The sequence below is a fragment of the Cydia strobilella genome, chromosome 2 (assembly GCF_947568885.1).
Source record: "Cydia strobilella chromosome 2, ilCydStro3.1, whole genome shotgun sequence".
Lineage (NCBI taxonomy): Eukaryota > Metazoa > Arthropoda > Insecta > Lepidoptera > Tortricidae > Cydia > Cydia strobilella.
The window spans coordinates 27,251,704-27,272,095 of record NC_086042.1 but is presented as its reverse complement, the minus strand read 5'-3'; the positions used below and the strand labels follow the sequence as shown (position 1 = coordinate 27,272,095).

At 42.2% G+C, this 20,392-nt stretch overlaps 1 protein-coding gene across 1 annotated transcript in view; it reads left to right on the top strand.

The window, feature by feature from the left end:
• The window catches only part of LOC134755151 (structural maintenance of chromosomes protein 4), a 77,044-nt gene that overhangs the window by 54,036 nt on the left and 2,616 nt on the right, over nt 1-20,392 (top strand). Inside the window, exons 15-23 of the mRNA XM_063691645.1 lie at nt 4,693-4,834; nt 6,139-6,267; nt 7,315-7,472; nt 9,376-9,514; nt 10,800-10,979; nt 13,290-13,472; nt 13,776-13,905; nt 17,833-17,950; nt 20,101-20,284. Coding sequence (XP_063547715.1) covers nt 4,693-4,834; nt 6,139-6,267; nt 7,315-7,472; nt 9,376-9,514; nt 10,800-10,979; nt 13,290-13,472; nt 13,776-13,905; nt 17,833-17,950; nt 20,101-20,284 — 1,363 coding nt within the window. The remainder of the gene's footprint in view (nt 1-4,692; nt 4,835-6,138; nt 6,268-7,314; nt 7,473-9,375; nt 9,515-10,799; nt 10,980-13,289; nt 13,473-13,775; nt 13,906-17,832; nt 17,951-20,100; nt 20,285-20,392) is intronic.

Below are 20,392 nucleotides of genomic sequence, written 5' to 3'. Positions count from 1 at the left end.
GGGCGCATGGGCAGCTCCGTGCAGCAGGACACACAAGACCAGGACCCCGCGGTGCTGAAGGCTAATGAGGAACGACTAGCTGCACTAGAACAAAGGTAAAATGCTTGTGTACACAGGCACCATGTCGGGCGGCGGGCGCACCATGTCCCGCGGGCGCATGGGCAGCTCCGTGCAGCAGGACACACAAGACCAGGACCCCGCGGTGCTGAAGGCTAATGAGGAACGACTAGCTGCACTAGAACAAAGGTAAAATGCTTGTGTACACAGGCACCATGTCGGGCGGCGGGCGCACCATGTCCCGCGGGCGCATGGGCAGCTCCGTGCAGCAGGACACACAAGACCAGGACCCCGCGGTGCTGAAGGCTAATGAGGAACGACTAGCTGCACTAGAACAAAGGTAAAATGCTTGTGTACACAGGCACCATGTCGGGCGGCGGGCGCACCATGTCCCGCGGGCGCATGGGCAGCTCCGTGCAGCAGGACACACAAGACCAGGACCCCGCGGTGCTGAAGGCTAATGAGGAACGACTAGCTGCACTAGAACAAAGGTAAAATGCTTGTGTACACAGGCACCATGTCGGGCGGCGGGCGCACCATGTCCCGCGGGCGCATGGGCAGCTCCGTGCAGCAGGACACACAAGACCAGGACCCCGCGGTGCTGAAGGCTAATGAGGAACGACTAGCTGCACTAGAACAAAGGTAAAATGCTTGTGTACACAGGCACCATGTCGGGCGGCGGGCGCACCATGTCCCGCGGGCGCATGGGCAGCTCCGTGCAGCAGGACACACAAGACCAGGACCCCGCGGTGCTGAAGGCTAATGAGGAACGACTAGCTGCACTAGAACAAAGGTAAAATGCTTGTGTACACAGGCACCATGTCGGGCGGCGGGCGCACCATGTCCCGCGGGCGCATGGGCAGCTCCGTGCAGCAGGACACACAAGACCAGGACCCCGCGGTGCTGAAGGCTAATGAGGAACGACTAGCTGCACTAGAACAAAGGTAAAATGCTTGTGTACACAGGCACCATGTCGGGCGGCGGGCGCACCATGTCCCGCGGGCGCATGGGCAGCTCCGTGCAGCAGGACACACAAGACCAGGACCCCGCGGTGCTGAAGGCTAATGAGGAACGACTAGCTGCACTAGAACAAAGGTAAAATGCTTGTGTACACAGGCACCATGTCGGGCGGCGGGCGCACCATGTCCCGCGGGCGCATGGGCAGCTCCGTGCAGCAGGACACACAAGACCAGGACCCCGCGGTGCTGAAGGCTAATGAGGAACGACTAGCTGCACTAGAACAAAGGTAAAATGCTTGTGTACACAGGCACCATGTCGGGCGGCGGGCGCACCATGTCCCGCGGGCGCATGGGCAGCTCCGTGCAGCAGGACACACAAGACCAGGACCCCGCGGTGCTGAAGGCTAATGAGGAACGACTAGCTGCACTAGAACAAAGGTAAAATGCTTGTGTACACAGGCACCATGTCGGGCGGCGGGCGCACCATGTCCCGCGGGCGCATGGGCAGCTCCGTGCAGCAGGACACACAAGACCAGGACCCCGCGGTGCTGAAGGCTAATGAGGAACGACTAGCTGCACTAGAACAAAGGTAAAATGCTTGTGTACACAGGCACCATGTCGGGCGGCGGGCGCACCATGTCCCGCGGGCGCATGGGCAGCTCCGTGCAGCAGGACACACAAGACCAGGACCCCGCGGTGCTGAAGGCTAATGAGGAACGACTAGCTGCACTAGAACAAAGGTAAAATGCTTGTGTACACAGGCACCATGTCGGGCGGCGGGCGCACCATGTCCCGCGGGCGCATGGGCAGCTCCGTGCAGCAGGACACACAAGACCAGGACCCCGCGGTGCTGAAGGCTAATGAGGAACGACTAGCTGCACTAGAACAAAGGTAAAATGCTTGTGTACACAGGCACCATGTCGGGCGGCGGGCGCACCATGTCCCGCGGGCGCATGGGCAGCTCCGTGCAGCAGGACACACAAGACCAGGACCCCGCGGTGCTGAAGGCTAATGAGGAACGACTAGCTGCACTAGAACAAAGGTAAAATGCTTGTGTACACAGGCACCATGTCGGGCGGCGGGCGCACCATGTCCCGCGGGCGCATGGGCAGCTCCGTGCAGCAGGACACACAAGACCAGGACCCCGCGGTGCTGAAGGCTAATGAGGAACGACTAGCTGCACTAGAACAAAGGTAAAATGCTTGTGTACACAGGCACCATGTCGGGCGGCGGGCGCACCATGTCCCGCGGGCGCATGGGCAGCTCCGTGCAGCAGGACACACAAGACCAGGACCCCGCGGTGCTGAAGGCTAATGAGGAACGACTAGCTGCACTAGAACAAAGGTAAAATGCTTGTGTACACAGGCACCATGTCGGGCGGCGGGCGCACCATGTCCCGCGGGCGCATGGGCAGCTCCGTGCAGCAGGACACACAAGACCAGGACCCCGCGGTGCTGAAGGCTAATGAGGAACGACTAGCTGCACTAGAACAAAGGTAAAATGCTTGTGTACACAGGCACCATGTCGGGCGGCGGGCGCACCATGTCCCGCGGGCGCATGGGCAGCTCCGTGCAGCAGGACACACAAGACCAGGACCCCGCGGTGCTGAAGGCTAATGAGGAACGACTAGCTGCACTAGAACAAAGGTAAAATGCTTGTGTACACAGGCACCATGTCGGGCGGCGGGCGCACCATGTCCCGCGGGCGCATGGGCAGCTCCGTGCAGCAGGACACACAAGACCAGGACCCCGCGGTGCTGAAGGCTAATGAGGAACGACTAGCTGCACTAGAACAAAGGTAAAATGCTTGTGTACACAGGCACCATGTCGGGCGGCGGGCGCACCATGTCCCGCGGGCGCATGGGCAGCTCCGTGCAGCAGGACACACAAGACCAGGACCCCGCGGTGCTGAAGGCTAATGAGGAACGACTAGCTGCACTAGAACAAAGGTAAAATGCTTGTGTACACAGGCACCATGTCGGGCGGCGGGCGCACCATGTCCCGCGGGCGCATGGGCAGCTCCGTGCAGCAGGACACACAAGACCAGGACCCCGCGGTGCTGAAGGCTAATGAGGAACGACTAGCTGCACTAGAACAAAGGTAAAATGCTTGTGTACACAGGCACCATGTCGGGCGGCGGGCGCACCATGTCCCGCGGGCGCATGGGCAGCTCCGTGCAGCAGGACACACAAGACCAGGACCCCGCGGTGCTGAAGGCTAATGAGGAACGACTAGCTGCACTAGAACAAAGGTAAAATGCTTGTGTACACAGGCACCATGTCGGGCGGCGGGCGCACCATGTCCCGCGGGCGCATGGGCAGCTCCGTGCAGCAGGACACACAAGACCAGGACCCCGCGGTGCTGAAGGCTAATGAGGAACGACTAGCTGCACTAGAACAAAGGTAAAATGCTTGTGTACACAGGCACCATGTCGGGCGGCGGGCGCACCATGTCCCGCGGGCGCATGGGCAGCTCCGTGCAGCAGGACACACAAGACCAGGACCCCGCGGTGCTGAAGGCTAATGAGGAACGACTAGCTGCACTAGAACAAAGGTAAAATGCTTGTGTACACAGGCACCATGTCGGGCGGCGGGCGCACCATGTCCCGCGGGCGCATGGGCAGCTCCGTGCAGCAGGACACACAAGACCAGGACCCCGCGGTGCTGAAGGCTAATGAGGAACGACTAGCTGCACTAGAACAAAGGTAAAATGCTTGTGTACACAGGCACCATGTCGGGCGGCGGGCGCACCATGTCCCGCGGGCGCATGGGCAGCTCCGTGCAGCAGGACACACAAGACCAGGACCCCGCGGTGCTGAAGGCTAATGAGGAACGACTAGCTGCACTAGAACAAAGGTAAAATGCTTGTGTACACAGGCACCATGTCGGGCGGCGGGCGCACCATGTCCCGCGGGCGCATGGGCAGCTCCGTGCAGCAGGACACACAAGACCAGGACCCCGCGGTGCTGAAGGCTAATGAGGAACGACTAGCCGCACTAGAACAAAGGTTACATTTCATATTGCTCCGCATTTGTAACTAACTGTGGCTTTCCATCACAGAAGTCCTTATACTTTAAGTGCAATAAGGAGTTTTCATCTGAAATTCCAACAGAAATTCTGCAGTTACTGTCCTTCTACGGTCCACGGTCATACTAATATTGTTTTGTTAATGAAATAAACAAAAAAAAATTGTAAGGGCCACTTGCACAATCTCGCTAACCCGGTGTTAACCCGTTAAACTGTTAACTGTGTCAAATTATACTGGTAACCATGGTAACTCCAGGTTTAACCGGTTAACCCCGGATTAATGATTAGTGGTGGTATGTATGTATGTGGTATCACCAAATAACAAGATTGCGCTTATGTTGTTTCGAGCAGGTGATGGGAGTAGGTAGTGAAACACCTTGTGTGATAGTATAAGAACGTATATTCTCTAAATGCCTGCCTATATATACATGTTAGGTTGCACTGACACAAGCAATATGCGTTTATGTCGCAGTAAACCAAATCGTTACTGCTAAACACGGAAAGTGGACATTTGCCACATTGCGTGGTCTTTTTCTTTGTCGTTTCACTATTGACAGTGTGGTTGCGATTGTAATTTTAGTACCCTGTCATATTTTTTGTAACATTCTCGAACACATAATTTGTAACTTTTATCATATAACAAACTCCCAGACTAACAGCGTTGCGAGGCGAACACAGTGTGATAGAGGAGAACGTGGTATCGCTGCAACGAAGCACTCGCGAAGGAAAATCCACACTCAACAAGCTCAACTTTGAACTGAAGAGTCTTGCCGAGCATGTGCCGCTCTTACAGGTACCTCTTTTCACACCTTGGTTTTATAGTTTTGTTTATTTATTAGAACACAAGTTATAAATGTAATAATGAGGGCTACCGCGTCTAATTTAGCCGCTAGGGGCGCTAGTGTAGATGGAGGTCTTTCAAAATGTCAAATGCATAGAAGTTTTGGGGGTTTCAAGCTTTTTTATCGGGAATTTTCACTCCTTATTCATAACTGTGGTAAATCTTTGTCCATCTTTGATTAATCATGGTAAACAATAGATATAGCTCAATAAATGTTAGTGGTTTAAAAAAAGTGCCAACTAAAACATATGCAAAACTAAACGGGTTGAAAAAATGGCACATTTAGACATTATCGTATTGATTTTATAAAAATAAGCATAGAAGAATTTTGAGATCTGTTATTCTGGACCTACATCTATAGTGGCGCCAACTGGTGAGCACAAAAACGGTAGCCCTCATTGCTACAAAACCAGTTATTCAGTTTGACTGCCAAGTTTCAGTGTTAATAAGAGGTAGATACTATGTCTCATAGTATAAAGTAATTGTATACTTTCGTTATTACAAGTAACATATTTGAAATAGGTATTTAGTCACAATAATAAACTACGATATGCAATTGTAAGTGGTTTGTATGTTTACGTTGACCTGTGAGATTGCATTTAGAACAAAAATCTAGATACAGACTAGTCTTTACAGATGGCAAATGTTGAGTAGCCTAAGTCAGGGCAAGAGAATTGATTGTAAATAGAAAGGTAGTCTAAAAAATAACCGGCCAAGTGCGAGTCGCACTCGCGCACGAAGGATTCCGTACCATTACGCAAAAAACGGCAAAAAATCACGTTTGTTGTATGGGAGCCCCTCTTAAATATTTATTTTATTCTGTTTTTAGTATTTGTTGTTATAGCGGCAACAGAAATACATCATCTGTGAAAATTGCAACTGTCTAGCTATCATGGTTCATGAGATACAGCCTGGTGACAGACGGACAGCGAAGTCTTAGTAATAGGGGCCCCGTTTTTACCCTTTGGGTACGGAACCCTAAAAAACGTGCCCCTTAGTTTGACATCCATGTGTTACACACGTTTGACAGATGTTAAACGTCAACTTTTGACAATCAGAGTTACCGCAAAATGTAAAGCGCCATCTCATTTACCTGTCAAATCTGAAGCACGAAACTGTCATAGATTTTACGCATCTTAATCAATGTATCTTTGGTCAGGGTTATGTTTTTGTGACTTGATAATGCAAGCTCTAGTGGATTTGCAAGCTTATTTGGCTTTATAATACTGTGACCATGTAACATTTGATTTTAACAGAACCAAGTGCGACAACAAGAGACCAAAGCGGCCTCGTCCCGTGTCGACGAGGCCCAGAAGGCGCGGCTCGAGGCCGCCGTCGAAGAGGCCGGGGAGAAACTCGACGAGGCCAAACGGGACGCCGGCGAGGTAAGGACATCTTTTAACTTGATCGCGACACAACTATAGCATAAAAGACAACTGACACTTTCTCTTTTATTGTAATCGTGTAAAAACTTCTAACTAATGGAATACTCACTTTTTCCTAAATCATAGTGGAAGTAAAATGAATGTTTTTGGGGATGTATTGTTTTTCAGTGTATGGCAGCAACGTACTATACCCTAACCCTGACCCTGGGGAGTCGTTTTCTGGGTTTTCGGCAGTGTCGCTTTGATTATGTTATGAGCTTATGAGAATCGAACAAATCGTATTTCGGGCGCATAAAATAATAGGTACAAAAGATTATAGCGCATTTCTTAATTAACTCACAAGAGGTCTATTTTCCAGTCAGGAAATCGCGAAAATTTTTTTTATCCTCCCGTAGAAAATGGACCAGCCAAAATGTATGAAACAGACAAATTTTTTTTCGCGATTTCGGTGTTAGTCCCATAGTAAAAGTTGCTCAGTATAATTCCAAAACCTCCCTGGCAACGGGAACGCACTTATTTTTTAGCCACCCTGTATACAATGGACAAAGGCGAACTTATTGTCTATTTTTATTAATTCTAGCTGTAAACTAACTCCAGAATAATTAGCCTCATGCATGAAGTTTATATTTGAACGAAATATGTTTTATTCGGATGTTTGTTACCGTTATATCATGTTATAAATGCATTTCCGTTTTTAAATTACCATTTAATTACTTAAAATTATAAATAAAAAGTACAAAAATTTGCCCGCGAAAAGCTAGTGAGCGAAACGCTCGAAACGCCACGTGACGTCACGCGTTCGACAGATTAGTGTCATTAGTAGCAAACGTCAGTTGGACCGCCCAACGTGTGACGTCATCACGCTCTGTCGAATTCGCGCCAAAAATTATGAGCGTTTCAACCGCTCAAAAATTTTCAACATTTTAAATATATTTTAATAAAATAATGTTAAGGTTTACAAAAGTATTTTTATCATTTCCGGTGTTCCAACGATATAAATTATGAATCCAAAAATAAAAATAAATTCATGCATGGAGCTAATTCCAGGTGGAGAAGGAGGTGCACGGCGTGGACGCCCAAATCGCAGCCGTCGCCGGCGGCAAGGTCAGGGAGCTGCAGAAGAGCGTCGACGACCTCTCCAAGAAAATAGACAAGGTGTCCAGCGAGATCACCAAGCTGAGGGTCGCTATTAACACTAGCAAAAGGTCGGTTTTCCTTTAACAATACCCATTACACCACTGGTAGTTACAAGTAGACAACTTGTTCGAGAAGATGGACAAGGTGTCCAGCGAGATCACCAAGCTGAGGGTCGCTATTAACACTAGCAAAAGGTCGGTTTTCCTTTAACAATACCCATTACACCACTGGTAGTTACAAGTAGACAACTTGTTCGAGAAGATGGACAAGGTGTCCAGCGAGATCACCAAGCTGAGGGTCGCTATTAACACTAGCAAAAGGTCGGTTTTCCTTTAACAATACCCATTACACCACTGGTAGTTACAAGTAGACAACTTGTTCGAGAAGATGGACAAGGTGTCCAGCGAGATCACCAAGCTGAGGGTCGCTATTAACACTAGCAAAAGGTCGGTTTTCCTTTAACAATACCCATTACACCACTGGTAGTTACAAGTAGACAACTTGTTCGAGAAGATGGACAAGGTGTCCAGCGAGATCACCAAGCTGAGGGTCGCTATTAACACTAGCAAAAGGTCGGTTTTCCTTTAACAATACCCATTACACCACTGGTAGTTACAAGTAGACAACTTGTTCGAGAAGATGGACAAGGTGTCCAGCGAGATCACCAAGCTGAGGGTCGCTATTAACACTAGCAAAAGGTCGGTTTTCCTTTAACAATACCCATTACACCACTGGTAGTTACAAGTAGACAACTTGTTCGAGAAGATGGACAAGGTGTCCAGCGAGATCACCAAGCTGAGGGTCGCTATTAACACTAGCAAAAGGTCGGTTTTCCTTTAACAATACCCATTACACCACTGGTAGTTACAAGTAGACAACTTGTTCGAGAAGATGGACAAGGTGTCCAGCGAGATCACCAAGCTGAGGGTCGCTATTAACACTAGCAAAAGGTCGGTTTTCCTTTAACAATACCCATTACACCACTGGTAGTTACAAGTAGACAACTTGTTCGAGAAGATGGACAAGGTGTCCAGCGAGATCACCAAGCTGAGGGTCGCTATTAACACTAGCAAAAGGTCGGTTTTCCTTTAACAATACCCATTACACCACTGGTAGTTACAAGTAGACAACTTGTTCGAGAAGATGGACAAGGTGTCCAGCGAGATCACCAAGCTGTGGGTCGCTATTAACACTAGCAAAAGGTCGGTTTTCCTTTAACAATACCCATTAGACCACTGGTAGTTACAAGTAGACAACTTGTTCGAGAAGATCGACAAGGTGTCCAGCGAGATCACCAAGCTGTGGGTCGCTATTAACACTAGCAAAAGGCCGGTTTTCCTTTATCTTTGCCAAGTAGTAACGGTCGTTACCTATTTTCTTGATTCGTGAAGGTTTGTCGCACTTGTGTGTTGTGGTGCGGCGCTTGTGAAGGTTTGACGCACTACGTCTGAGGATGCTTTATGAAGCTTCGCTCACTCCCCACAGACACACGTTATGTGCGGTCTCTTTCCTACTGATTCCTACTCAAACTCTAGGTATATCACTCATAAGTACCTAATAACAAAAAAATCTTACCTGCCTGCCCGTTGTGGAACCGACAGATAACTAGGCTTATTTTTTAGGGTTCCGTACCCAAAGGGTAAAAACGGGACCTATTGCTAAGACTCCACTGTCCGTCTGTCTGTCACCAGGCTGTATCTCAAGAACAGATGATGTATTTCTGTTGCCGCTATAACAACAAATACTAAACACTAAATATTTTCGTGGGGCTCCCATACAACAATCGTGATTTTTTTCCATAATTTTTGCGTAGTCCGACTCGCACTTGGCCGGTTTTTTATGATACCTGTAGGATAAGGTGCACAAAACGCTAAACAATTGGTAAGCCGGTAAGAATTGAGCTGGCTTGAGTGAATTTTTTGAATTCGCTCGAATGATGACAAAGACAATTAATGAAATGAAACTTTTCAGAAACGCCAAAAAGTCCAAAGACAAGATAGCTCAAATGGAAGCAGACCTCACAGAAAACGACAGGAAACTGGAGACGTGGAACAACGAGAAGAAACAGCTCACTCTCGACAGCGCAGAGCTGCAGAAGTTTATTGAGGAGGTAAGTTTACAGGAAACAAATGGAATGGGCCGAGAAAAGTTGCCGATAACATGATTAACCAGATCCTGATCCTGATTACAGAGACCTGATTATGTTAGTTAAGTTAATATGTCTCACGATAGTTTAAATTCGATGATTAACCAGTCTTAAAGTTCGTAAAGTAGCGAAAAATAATATATCATATTTTTTCAGATATACATTTGCATCTTTTTTGGTAATTTCTCAAAAACGGCTCTAGCGATTTCGATGAAATTTACAATATAGGGACGTATGAAAAGGACAATTCGATCAAACTAGGGTACATTTTTAAAATAATTAGTTTGCCCGAGTCTTCGCGTAAGCCCGGTGGGTATTAAATTGTATTGATTTGAATTTCGATTTAATACCATAGTTATTTCGCAGAAATTAAGGCAACAAATACCTCTTTTTCTTCTTTCGAAAACTGTCCCCTCCCCTCCCCCCTTGCTTCGTTCTCCTCAGTGCTGAGGGTCGAATACTTTAATCAGTAGAGCCAAATATTACACAACTATCGATATCGATAAAAGATGTTTCTAACTCTAGCAAAATTGCGACAGGCTTTTGAATTTGCCGCGAAAATTCCGGGCTCTGTTAAATCTTATCAATGAGGATATAATAAGATAGAGCGGTACTGTCATAGCAAAGATAGATATAACTCCGTAATAGATGGATACAGTCTAAGGAAAAAACGTGCCTCGAAAATCAAGAAAATTTGATTCTCGCGCAGAGGGCACTACTAGTTTTGGCCTACAGTCGTATAGATGGCGTTGACGGTTTCGTTTGTTATTTAACAATTTGAATATTGACAGATGGCAGTGAATTTAAAATGGTTACAAAATTTACTATGACCATAGAGTAACTTATACTAGAGCGGTACTGTCATAGTAAATTTTGTAACCCCAGTAAATTCACTGCCATCTGTCGACACACTTTAAAACGAAAAATGAAGATTTATAAAAATACGATAGAATGTATTTAAATATAGATAAATGTTTTTTTTTTATTTGCATTAATTATTTTTATATGATTTTGACCCATGTTCTTTCACTGGTATGCGTTAAAATTATAAATAACAAACGAAACAGACAACGCCCTCTATACGAGAATAGGCCAAAACTAGTGGCGCCATCTGATCGAGAATCAAATTTTCGTGATTTTCGAGGCACGTTTTTTCCTTAGACTGTATCCATCTATTACGGAGTTATATCTATCTTTGATCTTATATAAATGGTTTCAAAACATTGTGACGTTCTCCCTCTCTTTCTAGCTCGACGAGCAAATCTCCGACGGTACAGACGAGTTCTCAGAGCTGAAGAAAGAGATAGCAGCACTACAAGCTAAGATGAACAAGTACAAAAGCGAGCAAATAGAAGCAAAGAACGCCGTCACCAAGATGGAGAAGAGCATCGTCGACTTCAGGGCGAAGATGCCGCAACTCGAAAGAGACGTAAGTATTATAAGATAGTCGCATTACAAGCAGATCAAAGCTAAGAACGTTTCCGCGTCATCGATTTATTCCAGCAACGATTTCCAGACCGAATCGTTTCACTAAATTCAGATATCAACTGGCTACCAAGATCTTTGAGATTTTGAGAAATCATGGGTTTATGCGAATAAATCAGAAACAATTCAACGCGTTATCTTTGTCAAAAAGTCATCGATAATTTCATGAAAAGAGTAATAGAATAGAATAGAATAGAATAGAATAGAATAGAATAGAATAGAATAGAATACTTTATTCGTAAACACACACAGACAATAGACATACATTAAAAGGACATGAAAATAAAGTGTCACGAAATGGCCCCATCTCAGCATGCTGCTGGCGACTTCCAGCGCTGATCTTCCGATGAGACCATCAGGTGAGAATCACGGAAGGTAACAGACAAAAAGAAAGCAACATAAAAGAAAGAGACATAAAATATGGCGAAAAATAAAATTACACATCGTTTACACAAACTAATACAAGAAGAGATAAAATATGACGACATAAGAACATAACATAAGTACATAACATTAAGTTACAGTAATGGTCTGTCATCAGATAAAGATCAAGATTGAGATTGAGGATTGATATTAGCAATAAAGATATTGAGTATTGAGATCCGTGGCGGCCATTTGCCGGATATTTTATTCTATACATAATAGGAATATGTCTTTTTGTAATGCAATTTAAATATCACTATCTCACACTCACTCTAAAAATACGTGTTTTTATTTTTAAACGAAATAGGGCACTCTTATTGAGACAACCTTTATTATACCTAATCATTAAGGTGATTATTCTCAAGTGATTATTATTAAGGTTGTTTCATTCTCAATTGCACAAAGGTTGACTGGAAGAGATCCCTTATAGGGATAAGTCCGCCTTTGTACATTGTATATATTTATGTTCTTTTATTGTGTTTGTAATCTGTCTTATGTACAATAAAGTGTTTACATACATACATACATACATTATCGATATTTCAGAATCGGCAAATGGACAATAGTTTTATTCTCAACTAGCTTTTGCCTGCGACTTCGTCTGCGTGGAGTTAGTAATTTGGGTAGCTTTTATTTTATCCAATCTGCTTTTTATCGATTCCCCATACAAACTTCCACCCCCCTGTTCACCCCTATAAAGGATGATTTCTGGGATAAAAACTATCTTTCGTCCTTCCCCGGGACTCAAACTATCTCTATACCAAATTTCAACTAAATCGGTTCAACGGTTTAAGCGTGAAGAGGTAACAGACAGACAGACAGATACACTTTCGCATTTGGGGCATTTCACGTCAAGCGGGCAGCAAAAAAATAGTCAGGTTCTGGATTTTGTTCATTGTTGGATTAATTGGACCTATATGTGAACTAAAAAATTTGGCATCATTACTTTTGTAATATATTGCTTCGTTAAAAATTTCTACGCATTTGAAAAAACTACAAAATTTGAGGAACGGATTTTTTAAAAATTATAATTGCAATTCTTTCAATGGATTTAATTATAACTGAATAGTGATTATTTGAGAATCTTAGTTGATTTCTTTGAAAATTTATAAAAAGAGTTTTTTTTATCTTTTTTTCATATAACAAACCGGAAGTTAGTATTAAATATCTTTTTTTTTCCAACTTCGCATTTTTTTATATTTTTTATTTTTACACAATAATGTAGCTTATGGTGTACTAATGTCCTATAAAAAAAAATATAATGGCATCTCGATTGGTTTTGAAGATTCATGAAGTAATTCGAAAGTACTGCGCGACGCTCCGTACTGAGCGGTAGTTCTATGTGGCAGTCTTTAATGGCCAATTACGGGTTTTTTTACTTTTGCGTAACGGAATTAAAGCAATAAACAATATTTCATCGGTTAAGATGTATAAAAGCAAAAAAAAGATATTTAATACTAACTTCCGGTTTGTTATATGAAAAAAAGATAAAAAAACTTTTTTTATAAATTTTCAAAGAAATCAACTAATATTCTCAAATAATCACTATTTAGTTATAATTAAATCCATTGAAAGAATTGCAATAATAATTTTTTTTAAATCCGTTCCTCAAATTTTGTAGTTTTTTCAAATGCGTATAAATTTTTAACGAAGCAATATATTAAAAAAGTAATGATGCCAAATTTTTTAGTTCACATATAGGTCCAATTAATCCAACTATGAACAAAATCCAGAACCTGACAATTTTTTTGCTGCCCGCTTGACGTGAAATGCCCCATTTATAATATTAGTATGGATAGCGGCTTATAAATCATATTCTCACTTTGTACAGCTACGAAACCTGAAGCTAGAAGATCCAGGAATCGAAGGAGTACCCGGCATCGAGCCACCCGACCCTCTCGCCACACATACTGCTGAAGAATTAGAAGAAATGGCGGTAGATGAGCTGCGAGAGCGGCTCACAGCTCAGCAAGGCCGGCTGGGCGACGCTAAACCTAATCTCCAGGCCATACAGGTGAGAGTCGTTTGATAATTTCTTTATTGGGAATAATTACTAGAACTTTTTTTTTACCTTTAAGGTTTAGGCTGCGTTTCCACCAGAGATGCGCGAGGATGCGTAGCGAGGGATGTTTTTGTTAAGAACCAATAGGATTCTATCGATTGATTAATTTACCTATCCTCGCTCCGCACAGCTCTAGTCGGCAATTTTCTATTGGTTCTTAACAAACAAATCCCTCGCTACGCACCCTCGCACATCTCTGGTGGAAACGCGACCTTAACCTCTTATACACATATTTCTAAATTATTTTATCTTCAGGACTACAAAGCGAAAGAGGAACTGTACCTAAAGCGTGCGGCCGAGTTGGACCAGATCACGACGCAGCGGAACGAAGTGCGCAACGGATACGACCAGCTCAAGAAGAGACGCACCAACGACTTCTTAGCAGGTACTTGTAGTACATTTTGCAGATAATAAACAATATCTAAATTTACACAGACATAAAAAAAAAACAATCACTAAAAATCCTAAGAACTAAGAAATTAAGGTTCTATTAATAAAATTAAAGATAGATATAACTCCGTAATAGATGGATACAGTCTAAGGAAAAAACGTGCCTCGAAAGTCACGAAAATTTGATTCTCGATCAGATGGCGCCACTACTTTTGGCCTACTCTCGTATAGAGGGCGTTGACGGTTTCGTTTGTTATTTAACAATTTTAACGCATATCCGTGGAAAACATGGGTCAAAATCATATAAAAATAATTAATGCAAATAAATAAATCATTTATCCATATTTAAATACATTTTATCGTATATTTATAATCTTATTTTTAGTTTTAAAGTGTGTCGATAGATGGCAGTGAATTTACTGTGGTTACAAAATTTACTATGACAGTACCGCTCTATCCTATTATATCCTCTTTGCTAAAACTAAACTAATCTTTAAAAACTAATCGAATAACCCACCCCGCATCGTTCCCGGCGAAAAGGTGCCCATCACGCTAGCCCCGTTTCCGCGTTGAATCGCGATGGACAACCTCTGCGCCAGGAACGACCCGGAGCCGGGGCGGGGGTGGAGACCTCTCTCCTGCAACCGACGCCCCAGCTCTCCGAGTTTTTTTTTTGCAGATACCACTTCATATACATATTTGACGACTAGTCTGGCCTAGTGGGTAGTGACCCTGCCTGTGAAGCCGATGGTCCTGGGTTCGAATCCCGGTAAGGGCATTTATTTGTGTGATGAACACAGATATTTGTTCATGAGTCTTGGGTGTTTTCTATGTATTTGTATATTATATATATCGTTGTCTGAGTACCCACAACACAAGCCTTCTTGAGCTTACCGTGGGACTTGGTCAATCTGTGTAAGAATGTCCTATAATATCGCTAGAAATCGCAAAAAAAAATTGACTGTCCCATATAAATCAGCGGCATCCTCTAGCAACACCGTAGAGCTGTCTATCAATCGTACAATCTCACAACTGTACTAGTTCGGTCTTTTTGTTCATTTAGTACAGTAGTACACCGAGAGAAACGTGAGTTTAACTGAGAAAACAGTTCTATACGGAAGTCGGGGACAAAGACTAAACACCGGCCAAGTGCGAGTCGGTCTCGCGCACTGAGGGTTCCGTACTTTTTAGTATTTGTTGTTATAGCGGCAACAGAAATACATCATCTGTGAAAATTTCAACTGTCTATGAAATAAAACTATGAAAACGGATTATATCGCGTATATTGAATTTATAATACATCCCGACGTTTCGAACCCTTTACAGCGTTCGTGGTCAACGGGTCCGTTTTCATAGTTTTATTTCATGAGTAACTATCGCGGTAATCGAAGACAATATTTTCAACTGTCTAGTTATGGCGGTTCATGAGATACAGCCAGGTGACAGACAGACAGACGGACAGCGGAGTCTTAGTAATTGGGCCCCTTTTTTACCCTTTGGGTACGGAACCCTAATAAAAAAAGAAAAATAATACAACACATAATTTATTAAAATCTTCATTCATTTTTACATGGGCCCTCATAGCGTACAGTGAGATTTAAAGGCGGCTCTGAGTAATAGTTGGAGCATCCTAATTCGCACTCGCATTTAAATGTCTGGTTGTTGGACGCGCATACCGACTGGTTGCACCGGAGAGCCACGTTGCAGCTGCACCAGTCTTTTGTGAAATTGCGTTGGGCATCGCAGTCTATTATGAACAACAAGGTCACTGAAAATAATAACAATAGCTGTCAGCATCAAACAAATACTGACAAAAATAAAACTATGAAAACGGATTATATCGCGTATATTGAATTTATAATACATCCCGACGTTTCGAACTCTTTACAGCGTTCGTGGTCAACTGGTGACTGAGGAAAAATTACAAAGTGCAAAAATACCCACATACTAAAAATAATGAACCATCATAGACTATAAACTTTAAGGCTGGTTGTACATGCAAAATCGCGATATAATCCGCGATAGTTACTCATGAAATAAAACTATGAATTTATTTCATGAGTAACTATCGCGGTAACCGAAGACAATATTAAATAGTGACAAAGTAAAAAAACCGGCCAAGTGCGAGTCGGACTCGCGCACTAAGGGTTCCGTACCATTACGCAAAAAATGGCAAAAAAAATCACGTTGGTTTTATGGGAGCCCCACTTAAATATATTTTTTATTCTGTTTTTAGTATTTGTTGTTATAGCGGCAACAGAAATACATCATATGTGAAAATTTCAACTGTCTAGCTATCACGGTTCATGAAATACAGCCTGGTGACTGACAGACGGACAGTGAAGTCTTAGCAAAGATAGATATAACTCCGTAATAGATGGATACAGTCTAAGGAAAAAACGTGCCTCGAAAATCACGAAAATTTGATTCTCTATCAGATGGCGCCACTAGTTTTGGCCTACACTCGTATAGAGGGCGTTGACTGTTTCGTTTGTTATTTATAATTTTAACGCATACCAGTGAAAGAACATGGGTCAAAATCATATAAAAATAATTATTGCAAATAAAAAAATCATTTATCCATATTTAAATAAATTTTATCGTATTTTTATAAATATTTATTTTTAGTTTTAAAGTGAGTCGACAGATGGCAGTGAATTTACTGGGATTACAAAATTTACTATGACAGTACCGCTCTAGTATACGTTACTCTATGGTTTTAGTAATAGGGTTCCGTTTTTACCCTTTGGGTACGGAACCGTAAAAAGAAAATTTGTATAAAACAAAAAATGTATTGTACAGATATCTATCAGAAAAAAACATACACTTACATATAAGCAGAGCACGTATCATCTTGTTTTACCGTTTACATGTGGGATTGCTGTATCTTGTAGCATTTTAGACATCAAAATCTAGGACGTGAAATTGATTTGTCTTTAATTAAATATTATGGTGAAATAAGATGCGTGAAATTGTTTACCTTACAAAGAAACTATGCATGCGATAATTTGAAAATTATTTTCAAGATTCATTGGAAGACAAAAATTACAAGCATAGTATGACGTCAGTTATTTAAGGTTATATGGGGCATTTTCTATGAAAAGGGACCTTATTGTCGATGGCGCTTACGGCGCACAGCGTTGCGCGGCATTGTATATTTATATCGGAGCATCGTTTATAATGGCGTAAGGTCCCTTTTCATAGATAATACCACATATAGGGTAAGTGAAACACTGGGGCAAGGAATTCTCATACTGTTCCTCTCACCCATTACATAGAGTAACTGATACTAGAGCGTTACTGTCATAGTAAATTTTGTAACCCCAGTAAATTCACTGCCATCTGTCGACACACTTTAAAACTAAAAATGAAGATTTTTGAAAATACGTTAGAATGTATTTAAATATAGATAAATGATTTTTTTTATTTGCATTAATTATTTTTATGATTTTGACCCATGTTCTTTCACTGATATGCATTAAAATTGTTAAATAACAAACGAAACCGTCAACGCCATCTATACAACTGTAGGCCAAAGTTAGTAGCGCCCTCTGAACGAGAATCAAATTTTCTTGATTTTCGAGGCACGTTTTTTCCTTAGACTGTATCCATCTATTACGGAGTTATATCTATATTTGCCCATTATGATCGTAGGCAGAAATTTCGGCGTCAGCTGACGTTCACGTGGGTTCATTACACGTCCATCAACGTTAACCATTTTACGAGTTTTTACCCGCGATGCTATTGTTCATGGAACTCTGTTCCTGGCTCGCGGTCTATTATCCACGTATCTTTTGACTTCCTCTTTACGCTCTAGATTCTAAATTATCATTTAACCTACACGACTTCAAAGACGTTTTAGGGAGGAAACTATGTTAAATTTTCGGAATATTTACCTACTTATAAAAATTATTTATTTCAGGTTTCAATACGATAACGGCAAAGCTGAAAGAGATGTACCAGATGATCACGCTCGGCGGAGACGCTGAGTTGGAACTCGTGGACACTCTGGATCCCTTCACGGAGGGAATTACCTTCAGGTAAGTGTTATTGATTATCATATAGGTGGCAGGAGAGTTGAGGGCAGTCTTCAGGTTTCAACACAATAACAAGGTGAAGGAGATGTACCAGATGATCACTCGCGGCGGAGATGCGAAGTTGAAGCTTGTAGATACTCTGGATCCCTTCATCGAGGGAATTACCTTCAGGTAAGTGTTATTAATCATATAGGTGGCAGGAGAGTTGAGGGCAGTATTTAGGTTTCAACACAATAACAAGGTGAAGGAGATGTACCAGATGATCACTCTCGGCGGAGCTGGAGCTTGTGGACACTGGATCCCTTCATCGAGGGAATTACCTTCAGGTAAGTATTTGATAGTTTATCTGTACCAAAAGCGTCTTCAATTTCTTTGGCAAGGCAAACTTCTATAATATCCGCTCCTAATAACGTCGCTCGTTACATATTTCTCTCTCAGTCTTGCCTCAGTTCGTTACATAATGTAAGATTTGTCCTAAAATTGTGACAATATGCAATTGTTCAGGGGAACATAGGAAAGTAGGAACAGGTGTTTTAAGAACCCCCAGAACTAGAGAATTGACCTATTTGTATATACAGATGTCAATCACAATGAAAAAAATCAACGATGATTTATAGATTATAATAATATGGTACGTCCCACAATAAAAAAGGAAAAATATATTAACGTTTAGAAAATTGACCTTAAACTTAATAGATATGGCAGATCTTAATTGTGTCGTTCCAAAGTTTTTGTAGATCTTAATTGTGTCGCTTTGATTTATTAATTTAAAAAAATACACAAGCATTACAGATCATGTCCAAGTCGCTTACATACTAAGTTACAATAGAATACTATAGAATTAAACAATATAATCATTCAAATACTATTAAAATACTTACATTTATAACTATTAGTCATTACAAATTTAAGACCATTCAGACAAACAATAAATAAATTAAAATTTAAACAATATAAGTCATAATTAACAATAAATTTAATTCAAAACATAACTATTTAAAAACAACATTAGCTGTCGTCCAAAACCACCAACACTGTCCACAAACACGTCAATATGTGGGGCCTGCATACATGGTTATACCAAAGATTGATATAACTCCGTAATAGATGGATACAGTCTAAGGAAAAAACGTGCCTCGAAAATCACGAAAATTTAATTCTCGATCAGATGGCGCCACTAGTTTTGGCCTACACTCGTATAGAGGGCGTTGACTGTTTCGTTTGTTATTTATAATTTTAACGCATACCAGTGAAAGAACATGGGTCAAAATCATATAAAAATAATTAATGCAAATAAAAAAAAATTATCCATATTTAAATACATTTTATCGTATTTTTATAAATATTCATTTTTAGTTTTAAAGTGTGTCGACAGATGGCAGTGAATTTACTGGGGTTACAAAATTTACTATGACAGTACCGCTCTAGTAAAAGTTACTCCAAAGAAAGATATAACTCCGTAATAGATGGATACAGTCTAAGGAAAAAACGTGCCTCGAAAATCAAGAAAATTTGATTCTCGTTCAGAGGGCGCTACTAGTTTTGGCCTACAGTCGTATAGATGGCGTTGACGGTTTCGTTTGTTATTTAACAATTTTAACGCATATCAGTGAAAGAACATGGGTCAAAATCATAAAAATAATTAATGCAAATAAAAAAAATCATTTATCTATATTTAAATACATTCTATCGTATTTTTATAAATCTTCATTTTTAGTTTTAAAGTGTGTCGACAGATGGCAGTGAATTTACTGGGGTTACAAAATTTACTATGACAGTACCGCTCTAGTATAAGTTACTTTATGGTTACTCTATGGTATAACTGCCATCTGTCGACACACTTTAAAACTAAAATTGAAGATTTGTAAAAATACGATAAAATGTATTTAAATATAGATAAATGATTTTTTTTATTTGCATTAATTATTTTGATGATTTTGACCCATGTTCTTTCACTGATATGCGTTAAAATTGTTAAATAACAAACGAAACCGTCAACGCCATCTATACGACTGTAGGCCAAAACTAGTAGCGCCCTCTGAACGAGAATCAAAGTTTCTTGATTTTCGAGGCACGTTTTTTCCTTAGACTGTATCCATCTATTACGGAGTTATATCTATCTTTGGTTATACAGATTACTTCGTTATCCCCAGCGTCCGACCCCCGAACAAGTCGTGGAAGAACATCTCGAACCTGTCCGGCGGCGAGAAGACCCTCTCGTCGCTGGCGCTGGTGTTCGCACTGCACTACTACAAGCCCACGCCGCTCTACGTCATGGACGAGATCGACGCGGCGCTCGACTTCAAGAACGTGTCCATCGTGGCCAACTACATCAAGGTGTGTGTGACCAGTGAGACGATATGACGCATGTTACGAGTGAGACAGATATTGTGTTCCAACGCCTAGGGGCGCTCTTCACACTATAAGATCAGGTGAAGCCAGACA